The sequence below is a fragment of the Trichogramma pretiosum genome, unplaced genomic scaffold, assembly GCF_000599845.2.
Source record: "Trichogramma pretiosum strain Unisexual culture from Peru unplaced genomic scaffold, Tpre_2.0 scaffold75, whole genome shotgun sequence".
Taxonomy (NCBI): Eukaryota; Metazoa; Arthropoda; class Insecta; order Hymenoptera; family Trichogrammatidae; genus Trichogramma; species Trichogramma pretiosum.
The window spans coordinates 32,754-43,888 of record NW_019641613.1 but is presented as its reverse complement, the minus strand read 5'-3'; the positions used below and the strand labels follow the sequence as shown (position 1 = coordinate 43,888).

The following is an 11,135-nucleotide window of genomic DNA, read 5'->3' as shown; positions in this document are numbered from 1 at the left end:
TTCTTTTTTAATAACTGTCAATTTATTAAGCACAATTTTAAACTTTGTAAACGTGTTGGCGGAAAAGTTCAGCCATACGTCAGGAATAATGTAGTACAAGATGGTGCCTTATTTTTATAACCGAAATGTTAAAAAAACTTAAACGTAAGTTGGCCCTAATGCTGTGTCAAGGCTTTTATATTTGGCAAAAGTGTGTTATTTATAAATCGTCTTGAAATTTATAAAGGCTGTTCTAATCCATTTAATGTAAAATAGCCCAATCTTTTCGTATCGTTAAAGTTTTTTAGGGATACTTATAAGATACTATGCTTAATATTACCTTAATATTCAATGCAAGCATGTTTGCATATTAGATTTTGAAGTGTTGAAAATTTTTCGAAAATAAAAATGATCTTTATGAAAACATAATTTATTGCAATTGAATTTCCTCCCATAATTTAAATTATTTCAATTGGTCCAATACTTGACACATATGGACACACGTCGCCTTTAGTGCATCGAAGTTCATTTTTTAATGAATTTAACTGCTAAAAACATAAAAAAAAAACAAAACCTTGAGGGCGATTAAAATTTACGTGGAAATAAGACAAAATCTTTTCAGTCATTCAATTTTTAATACAGTAAATTTACCTACTGTACAGTCAGCCATAATTTTTTATTTGGTATATTATTTACAATATTATGAGTTATTACACCAAATTAGTATTTGTGAAAATTATTAGAGTCTATGTTACTTGAAAAACTGTTCAAGTACTTTTACAAATAGGAAGACTAATTTATGACAAATAAATCAGTTGATGGTGGTAAAAATAAAATTTGATAATTAAACACAATTTTCATAATACATATAAAAAATGAGGAGAAAGATATACTAATATCACATACACTACAAAATAATATATAAATTTCACAAAATGAACATAACTTTTACTCCAATAAAACTGCAAAAGATTTTGGCACTTAATTACTCGCATATTCATATCATGTTTCAATGCTATAAAAGTTTCATTTTGCCTAAAATTAAAAACTTATTCACTCTATGTGTGCTTTGTAAAAATCCCATGATTTTTAAAATTCCTAGTACTTCATTATGAAAGACCATTGTGAAGATAAGAGAACTTGTCTCAATGAATAAACGGTATTAAGAATTCAGAAATGTTATTTTTGGTCAATTGATAACGAATTAATAAGTGAAGCACATTAGCACATATAAATTTGTGTGATATTCAAACAATTATTACCAATATTATAATATGACTTTTGGCGTATTTTTATGTACAAATACAATAATAAATTTTTTTACTTTCATTCAAATTATAAATCTCGAAGTGAAGAACATTCAAATAATCGACGTGCAATTCATGGTTTAAATTTTAGAAAACAAAAAATGATTATAGTTTTATAAACAACTTAGTCAATTACATAACAAATAAATCGACTCATTTCAATTATAATAATTTGTAAATAAAAAGACAATTGAAAATTATTATATTTACAGTAAAAATTACTTCAGCACATATACATGTATATTCTGGCACAACTATTTATGTTAGAATTTTTTTTATAACAATACTAGGATTCAGACAATTCCCTAAATTTAATTCACATTGATTATGCAACTGAAAATCACATAACTGTCATGATTAAATAAAAATATCAATCTCTATCTTTGGTAATCAGTCACAATAACCAACGCGATACAGCATTATACTATAATCATGATACATAATTAAAATAAGAGACAAAATTAGACTACAAGAAGCTTATTTGGTTCATGTTTTTTAAGACTATAGATAATTTCATCTATTAATTATAATAATTCAAATTAAAACCGTACATTTTATCAATTGTTTTGAGTATCTCGTCAGGTCATTTGTATAGAAATACACAAAAGTGTCATACATGTCTGCAATTAATATATAATATTAATCATTTCAACAGCGGAATTCAACATTTAAACGTTGTTAGTATATATTTTGGATTTGTTTAACATTATTAGCTTAAACTGGCGATTCCATGAGTTAAACTTTTTTCAAGGACTATGTGAAAACTACCTAGAGGCTCTAGCATTTGTACCAGAAAAGTAAGTAGCGATGGATTCCGCAGGAATGACATTTCTTCATACATTTCTATTGTAGTTCGAGCTTCACTCATTGGACGTAACATTAAATGCAATAGCTGCTCCCTATATCAAAAATAATTAATAACATTAGAAATCTTGTTTTTGGGATTCAACACTCAATTATTAAAATCTTACCTTAAAGCTAAACATATAAACAGCTGGAACTTTCCATCTTTTCCAAGGGTTTGACTAAAAGTATTAATTTGATCGAGCAGGTGGCAATAACACTTCAAAACAGCAAACTTTCGGTTTCTTTCAGCTTGCAACTTTTTGTCTCTTCCAAGTCGCCACGAATAATCATTCATTTCCTCTAGTAAATTCATCTCAAAGTTCTCTTTAATGCGTACTAAAAATATTATGAAACGATTATTAAATAATCCCATAATCAATGTTGATGTTGCTTATATTACATGAAAAAACTTACTAAAATAATCCCAAACATAGAAATTTCTTCCAAATATTCTTTGATTTTTAAATCCGAATAAAAATATTTGCTCAAGGGACGGAACTAAACCACTTTCGCCGCATAACAAGGCAGTTAGCGATCCTTCTTGAAGCTCTTTACGATAGTGATACTTGACTATTGCATTCACGGCCTCGCCTGAAAAATGAACCAAATTTAGCTTCAGCCATCGTCTCAAAATTATATTTGAGAAAGAAAACAAAAAATCCATACCAAGCATCTGTTGAAGCTCGAGATGTGAAATACTCGGCCTGCGCGGTATGCTGGGAGATCTGCATCGTGGCGGAGTCGAGCAGGTTTCCACGAGTTCGTCGTTGTCGATGCTTTTGGGCACGATCGCACCGACGAGTAATCTTTCGGTCGAGCCGTCGTCGATTCCGAGGCCCAGCCATCGGCCGCAGGGAAACTTGAACGTGTGGCCCGTTACCTCGTTGCGCACGACCACGTGCTCGACCATCCATTTCGGCGATGTACCGCTATTATCGTGACCGATGCGCAAAGTAGATAAGACTCCCAAATTTTTTTGCTAAAATAGTTGCAAGATGATCTTAAATAAATCTAATTTTCAGGTGAATTTCATTATTAGATTTTACTTACATGGAATACGAATTCTAGTGCTCCTTTTGGAACGTTAACTGGATTGGTTTCTCCCAAAGATCCAGATATCGCTATCCAGCAGTTTGCCGAAGTTGTAGACGCACTGGCTTTTCTACTGGGAAATATAATTACTCTGTAGGGCAGTTTAGTCATCGGATAATTATTAGTGAAACAGAAGTAATCCACTGCATTGAGTGTTAATAGATGGTACAAAAATTGCTCTTTCTCCTCGTCGCATCGAAGAAAAGCCGATCGTTTGTAAAGACTCCTAAACATAAAAATAATTAAATGTTTTCTTTTTAAAACTCTTTTACTCGATGAAATTTGCTTTGTAAATTATTATGATGCAAACGTACTTTAAAAGAGCAGTATTGCTGAGCAATGTTTTCAGATGTCTCGACAGTAGTTTCTTTTCTAATGCCAGCCTGACCCAAGCTCGAGCATAACCGACGTGAGTTTTTATGTCAGTCATCGCTTGCACATTTCTGATATCGAAGAGCAACGAATCTGGTAGGGGTTTCAATTGTTCGGGCCCGATGGAGCGTCTCTCGCGATCCGTACTCGCTGGTGATTTATGCCGTTGATTTTCCGAGTTCCTGCTCGGAGATACGTCGGTTTCTAGCGCAAGATTTGATAGATCTAAACCAGCAAAGAAAAAGGTTTATTAGTTTTAGGAAATTTAAGAAAACTTTCGCACACAAAGACAAACATGCCGATATCGATGGAGTTGTAATGGAAGTAAGAAAAAAAAATATCAAGCAATGTAGTTAATTATAAATCAAATAATTATCAGGCATAATATAGTTTAAGATCTGAAAAATCTCTGAAAATTTTAAAGCAATTTTATCAAACATTTACCAACTTTCTACGAAGAAATGTAAGATTTATAGAATGTTCAATAAAAGCATTCAAAAACAAACAGCAAACATTTACCATAACCATCAATACATTTATTTATAAAAACAACTTAAAATAAAATAATAAAAGTAAAAAGTTTTGTGCATAGTGTGTTAGTATATTTTTGAGTATCTATAAATACTTTTAAAAGTTTTCAAATTTTGTTCTTTTGTATAATATATCGAAGTCCACGTAAACTCTAATACCATATTCTATGTATAGACAAATGAAAACCGACTTTTTTGAAAAATTGTTGAATTTTTTTCTTTCGATTGAGTATTAGTTCAATGATACATCACTCGTAAATAGTTAATGTTAATTTTGAGCAACCACTTTTATCTGCTTTAAGCAGATTCTTACCACTCATATTTTCCTTGAAATAAGACGAAGCTAGTTCGTAAATGTGTTTGTTTTTTAACGAGGAGACCAAACGATCCGACAACCGAGAAAGCTTATTGGATGGTTTTTTAGATGCTAATCGTAACATAAAATAAAAACAGAAATGTAATTCATTTATTTACACTGCTTGCGAAACAAAAAAATAAATCCTCGATGCAGGGGAAGACGTAAGCTTCTTCAGATTCACGAAATTTAACTTGCTAAAACTTTGAAAATTGTCGACACCTGCACCAAAAATTAGTATTGAATGTTGATGAAAACTCGTGAAATATGAGATTCGAAAACGAATGAATCGAGTGTTTGATTTGTGTATTTTTAACAATGTATATGTAGCAAGTGCAAAAATAGGCTTAGAGTAATGTACAATGGAAACTTTTGTCTCAAAAAAATTTACCAGAACTTGAAGAAATAATAAAAAATAAAATGAATGCTAATTTGCTACAAAATAAAAATAATAATTTGCACATTTAACATTATGAATTGTAAAAACTTTTCCGTGTGAACAACGTACAGTCAAGCCGCTTCCGAAGCACGAACCAAGCGAGTGCTGCGATCCAATTGTTACAATACAGTAATTAGTTAAATTATAGACATATCTTACACCATTAGCTGTTAAAATTTTTTGGATATGCAGCTAGTAATTTTTTTTCAACGATTATATGTACAAAAATATGATATGTATGTCAATGAAATACTAGTTGATCAAAACGTTAACATTAGTTTCTAGTTCTTTATGATTGACAAGAAAGAAGTACCTGGTGACAGATTGTTTGCGTCCATCGACTTCGTACTGTCATTGCACTCCTCCATCTGTTGATACATAATAAGATGCGTCCACAAACCACTTTTGCCTTGCTTATTTTGAAGCCCGTGGCTCCAGACTCGTTCAATCAAGTCGCACAAACTTGCAACTAGAGTATTTTCTTCGACGTCGGAAAGTGACTCTCCACCGTGGCCTAATGCAACTGCCTCGGATCCCATTTTTTCTACCAACATTCGCTTTGTCTTGGCTTTGCAGTCCTATAATGTCAAAAAAATCATAAAAAACCATTAGCTGAGCACAGGAAGTCGTAAAAATCGATTTCAATTAGCGTTAAAACTCACTTTGAGCAAAGTTTCAACGAAGGTCCAATTGGCTTGTGCGATGAGAGCAGGACTCATGTCGGTTGAAAGTTTAGCTTGGGGTCGAGGTGATTGTGTTTCTTGTACTACAGGTGCTTTTCCATTCTGCTCCAGGGCTTTCATTTTATATTTCCACTGCGTCTGACCTTTTCTGCTACTGCATGAAAAAAAACACAAGTATAAGTTAGCAAATGTACGTGGGTATTAGGGTTAAAAAAATTTCATTATTGATTTTTATCGAGTGTTAGTTCTTACCGAAGCATACTACACAGAAGCAGCATGAGAATGTTAAATTAAGATTAGTCAGTTGTTAATGTTGTACACTAATACATGTTAGTAGTATGGAGAAAAATGATAAAAGATTGTCTTCTTTACCTTTGCGTTGGCTCTTTGTTCAAAGCTACGTTGTCGAGCAAAGGAAAACTGCGAAAGTAAGCAGCTCTATGCGGTATCACTTCTGTCGGCGGGTTGACTTCAAAGTCAATATTGTTCAATCTTTGTTCGAGAATCGATTGAGATTCTGAAATGCACGTACAGACCTCGTACCGAGTGGATCGAACAATACCCTCTCCAACTCTTTTTCTGCGAGAGAAAAAAAACGACCATATGAGCTTGCGACAGAGGAATACTTAAAAATATGTCATCGCGAAACTAACTTAAGTTGTGCTATTCTTTTGTCGAACAATCGGATATTTGGATCGAGCTCGTCCCACAAGGATAAAACTTTGGCGTCAACGAGCGATGCAAACATTTGAGTCTCGATGAATCTAGATAAAAATGGTAAATGATGGGCTGGCTGCTCCGATAAGAATGTTGCTTTATCGAACAAATGTACACTGTCCCGGTTGGCCATCCATTCCTCCTTGTCTTGGTTCGGCAATATAACAAAGTGCTCGTAGCTCGAAAATATCTGTACGAAACGATTCAAAAAGATCTCTCTGATTGCATTGTTGAAAATTAGGGTTTCCTTGTATTCTTCCTGAGGCGTGAGCTTTTTGTTGTTCCTAGATGAGTTTTCGATCAAATCGATATCTTCCAAGTCTACGTCTGAAAAATTGGTCGTCGAGTTAATCCAAAGTTGACACTTTAATAAGAAAAATGAAAAAAAAAATCGACAAAATAATACCGCACGCAAGCTCTACCTGTTCGATTGGCACTGTCGAGGATATTCTGTATCGTGTCGGACTGCGAATCCGACCTGCTCCAATCGAGCACATCATGCAGCGAGTGCTTTCTCTTGGGATAGCAAAAACTGGAGCCGGGCAATGTCAAACTGCTTGTCATGATGTCACCGTTCAAATAATTTCCGAACGTATTGTCAGTCCTGGAAAGAAAAACGAATTTTTCATTTTTCGTATTTCGCTATACAGACTCGGTTCATTGAATAGCGCGTGCGTGTACTTACTTTTCGAGATACGGAACTTTGTACTTATTCAAATATGATCTAATCTCGTCGACGAACTGCATCTTGTGAGGAAAGACGGGAAGCTCTTCGGGAAATTGGCTCGTTTGCTTATCGATATCGACGTAGCAGAGATTGGCCTGCGAAAAAAAGCGATAACGTTCAATCAAACGACTCGCGAGCATCGCATATCGATATAGTTACTGCAATATCATATTTTCTTACCTCGCCGGCGATATTGAGGAAACCCGAGTCGTTGTTGGCGTGCAGACCCATGATGAAGGGCACGGGCGCGTCGAGGAAGTGATAGAGGCTCGCCGGGAGTATGGGCACGTAGACGTGCTGCCAGGCGAACGGAAAGAGGAGGGACGCGACGCACTCCGCGACGACCATGAGCTTGTTGAAGTCCGAGCTGCGCAGCAGCACCTGATTCTCCAGCAGCACGCAGGTGAACAGCTGGATGCACGTGTCGATGCCCAGCCAGACGAACAGATCCTTGAGCGAGTAGTCGAGCAGCGGCAGCTGCTGGCCCAGCAGCGGCTGATGGATCACCAGCTCGAGGGGCGGTTTCGCCGGCTCGTTGTTGGGTACGTAGAATTTGAGCGACTTGCCGGCCAGCGGCGTCGGCACGTTGTACAGCAGATTGTACACGTAGGACTCGAGGCTGAAGCCCGGCCCAGGATGGCGCGGTACGCATCTGCGGAGGAAGAGAGAAAATTCGTGTCATTACGAGGAAAGAGAGAGAAAAAAAAGTACATATCACAGGGATAATCCGATTGCGACCGACTTACTTGTATAAATTCGTTAAGAAAACTTTGGCAGCGTAGAGGTAGGGTTGTTGACATATGAGCGATATCGATTTGGTAACTAATAGTTTGTCTTTGGTCGAGTCGTAATAAGCCAGTGCGGCCGACGACGAGTGCGGTGCTATTTTAAAGTGCCTCGGCAGCGACCTCGTGTTCACGTGGCCGTCCGGTCCTCGTTTTTGCCTGCAAAAAAAAGAAAATGCACAGTTACATGCACGATCAAATGCACCATTCGAGCATCAATCTCTCGCGCTGCTGGATAATGAATCTTTCGATCCTTTTTTTTTCTCCTACTTCGCTCTCGATTAAGCCTTGGCACGCGTGTGAACTTTTTTTTTCTTTATCGTACGTCAATGTCGCGACGAACGAAACGAAAGGTCGATGGATATCGCGCAGCTTCGAGTCTATATGCGAGTACCGAGAGAAACTAGTGCGGCTGCAGCAGCTTTATTTTTTCATTATTTCGAGATATCGATTGCGCGCGCGCGCGGAGATAGCTATTTTTTTTTGCTACAGATACAGCCCGCAGAGTATACGCTATCATCCTTCGTGAAGTATCTTTTACATAAATATAAAGCCAATCATCGGCGTCGACCGAAGGGAACGAGACGTTAGGCTGGCACGCGCGATATGCCAAAAAATCTAGGGATACGATCCGAATATTGGCTGAGTCGTTGAGCCAATTGCTGAGCTGTTATGACAAAAAAGTCAATGTATCATATGAACGACACAGGATAGATGTCAATTATCGAAACTTTTTGGATCATTTTACAAAATTCCAGCTGTATTATAATATTATGATAATGTATTACTCACTGTGGTGACGCGCCGTTCTGCCGACTGCTGAGCTCGGTCATGAACATGGCCTGTAGCGTCTGCATGGCAGCGCATATCTTTCGATTACGGCACTCCTCGTAGAAGAGCAGAGTGAAGCCGTAGGTCCTGTGGCCGTCCTCTTTCGTGAGGACGAAGGAGTGAAAGCTCGGCTCGACCGAGTGCTTTTGCGTTCGAAAACGCAAGCCGCTCGGTAGGCATAGCTGCGAAGAAGAAAAAAAGTAGTTTGAAAAAAAAATTGTAAAAATATAATAATAAATTTAATACCGAGGAGTGGTATAAGCATCGCTGCGGGCTCGAAGTCGAGAGATCGAATTCGAAAGGGGGAGTAAAAAAAAGTTCGATTTAACGAATTGGAGCGAGGACTCGGCTACGCGCACAGGCTTATTTTTATATGCGCACGAGCTACGTTGAGTTTAAACGAGCGGAAAATTCAAGCGATTTCAGGCAAGAGACGACGTTAGACGTCGATTCATCACTTGGCCTAACGATTGCGGAGTGGCCCGTTTACGACGTAAACACGCAGGCTAGCTCGGACGTCTCTCGGACACATCGATGGCCTCCTACATACATACGCGCAGACACATGACGCACGAAGAAACGTGCTATATCTAAGTATACAACCGCGTACTTATAATATATCGTAGCGTTATAAAGTCAAGTCCGTGAGGCATCCCTTCGGGAAAATCACTTGCAATCGTCGGCCTTCCCTCGAGAGACGGGGAGAGAGAGAGGTAGGAGGCCTATACACGGAGCTTTATCGACATTGAACAATGGAATGGCCTCTTGTTATAGACATCGTGGGCCGCGGCAGTTGGAATCAATATTAAACACCATGCGGTGTATATAAGGAGCTACGAAAAACGAAGTACGCGGTAGCGCGTTGCTAATATATAACGCACAGCGCGCAAGTCGGTGAGTCATCGCGTCGTGCGGCTTTGAACGGGACTCCGTAATACGCACACACTTATGCACGCACGTATACCAGCAGTAGCAAAGTAGCAGCTGATCGATACGTATAACACACAACGTGCATGCGTACGCCTGTGCGTATGTAGTACGTATTAAATGGCCCCGGAGCTGCTCCAAGCTATGCGCGCGCGCGCATATATGAGCAATTCTCCAAATGAAACGCATTTTTTGAGGTAGAATCGCGACAAATTTTTTTTTCAACCTACGCGGATACGGACCCCCGGGAAATGTTTTTGGGGGTCCTAGGAACATGTAACCACGTAGGAACCATTGAAATTTCAATAGTGCTTATTTTTATAGCTACTTTTGTGATTTAGAGGACGAAAAATCATGTTTTCTCGTAAATGCGGCTAATTACTCAATTTCTAAGTCGCTGAAAAAGTATCAAAACTCATCTAAAAAAAATAACTGGCTACTGTGTTCGATAGGAAATTTTCTCAGCTTTCCACTGGTGGTATCAGATATTCCGATAAGTCGCACATTCGCCGAGAAAATCGCCATCAAAAGTGCCAAGCTAAATATCTCGAAAAACTCGGTAAGGAAAAAGTGATCTTTGAGGTTTAATTTCGATTTTTCCTCGTGAAAATGAAATTTATCGAAAAATCTGACTACACCATGAGAAAGCTGAGGAAATTTCCTATCGAAAGCATATCTTTATTTATTTTTTCGGTGGAATTACGAGCTAGTTTTGATTGTAGCGAGCCGAAAACCTCGCGACCGCGCTAAATCAGCTCGGAAACAGAAAACAGCGAACAACGTGAAAGAAATTCCCATGTATAACATTGTAATTCCACCGAAAAAATAAATAAAGATATGCTTTCGATAGGAAATTTCTTTGGCTTTCTCATGGTGTAGTCAGATTTTTCGATAAATTTCATTTTCACAAGGAAAAATCAACAATTATCCAAAAAGTTCACTTTTTCCGTACTGAATTTTTCGACATATTTAGCCCTCAATGTGTGATGGTGATTTTCTCGGTGAATGTGCAATTTATCGGAAAATCTGATACCACCATTGGAAAGCTGAGAAAATTTCCTATCGAACACAGTAGTCAGTTATTTTTTTTAGATGAGTTTTGATACTTTTTCAGCGACTTAGAAATTGAGTAATTAGCCGTATTTACGAGAAAACATGATTTTTCGTCCTCTAAATCACAAAAGTAGCTATAAAAATAAGCACTATCGAAATTTCAATGGTTCCTACGTGGTTACAGGTTCCTAGGACCCCCAAAAACATTTCCCGGGGGTCTGTATCCACGTAGGTTGAAAAAAAAATTTGTCGCGATTCTACCTCAAAAAATGCGTTTCATTTGGAGAATTGCTCATATACCTACCCGCACGTATATAAAAAAAACGGAGGGATGAAAACTCGGCGAGTACATAAAAAGTGTGTGTGTGTGTGGGGGTATACCATGCAAACGGCGTGTTCGTCGAAGGGATTCCATGTTACGCTCTCCGGATAATGTCCGAGTACTTTGCTCTTGTAGGCTCGATCCAGCGGCGTGCACTCGGGAGAATCACC

At 37.7% G+C, this 11,135-nt stretch overlaps 1 protein-coding gene across 4 annotated transcripts in view; it reads right to left on the bottom strand.

Moving 5' to 3' along the window:
* Positions 1-594: 594 nt before the first annotated feature.
* The window catches only part of LOC106657744 (DENN domain-containing protein 5B), a 29,646-nt gene continuing 19,105 nt past the window's right edge, over positions 595-11,135 (bottom strand). Inside the window, exons 2-19 of one of the 4 annotated variants that reach the window (XM_014379415.2) lie at positions 11,025-11,134; positions 8,625-8,845; positions 7,794-7,991; positions 7,228-7,699; positions 7,006-7,142; positions 6,743-6,924; positions 6,257-6,647; positions 5,976-6,182; positions 5,856-5,864; positions 5,583-5,757; positions 5,234-5,498; positions 4,440-4,553; positions 3,539-3,821; positions 3,183-3,450; positions 2,799-3,111; positions 2,547-2,723; positions 2,258-2,468; positions 595-2,185 (exon numbers count right to left, since the gene is read on the bottom strand). In XM_014379415.2, coding sequence (XP_014234901.1) covers positions 1,996-2,185; positions 2,258-2,468; positions 2,547-2,723; positions 2,799-3,111; positions 3,183-3,450; positions 3,539-3,821; positions 4,440-4,553; positions 5,234-5,498; positions 5,583-5,757; positions 5,856-5,864; positions 5,976-6,182; positions 6,257-6,647; positions 6,743-6,924; positions 7,006-7,142; positions 7,228-7,699; positions 7,794-7,991; positions 8,625-8,845; positions 11,025-11,134 — 3,923 coding nt within the window. In that variant the 3' untranslated portion in view covers positions 595-1,995. Of the gene's footprint in view, positions 2,186-2,257; positions 2,469-2,546; positions 2,724-2,798; positions 3,112-3,182; positions 3,451-3,538; positions 3,822-4,439; positions 4,554-4,989; positions 5,026-5,233; positions 5,499-5,582; positions 5,758-5,855; positions 5,865-5,975; positions 6,183-6,256; positions 6,648-6,742; positions 6,925-7,005; positions 7,143-7,227; positions 7,700-7,793; positions 7,992-8,624; positions 8,846-11,024; position 11,135 lie in introns of all 4 variants that reach the window. The other 3 variants (XM_014379418.2, XM_014379419.2, XM_014379416.2) reach the window with 3 other exon arrangements.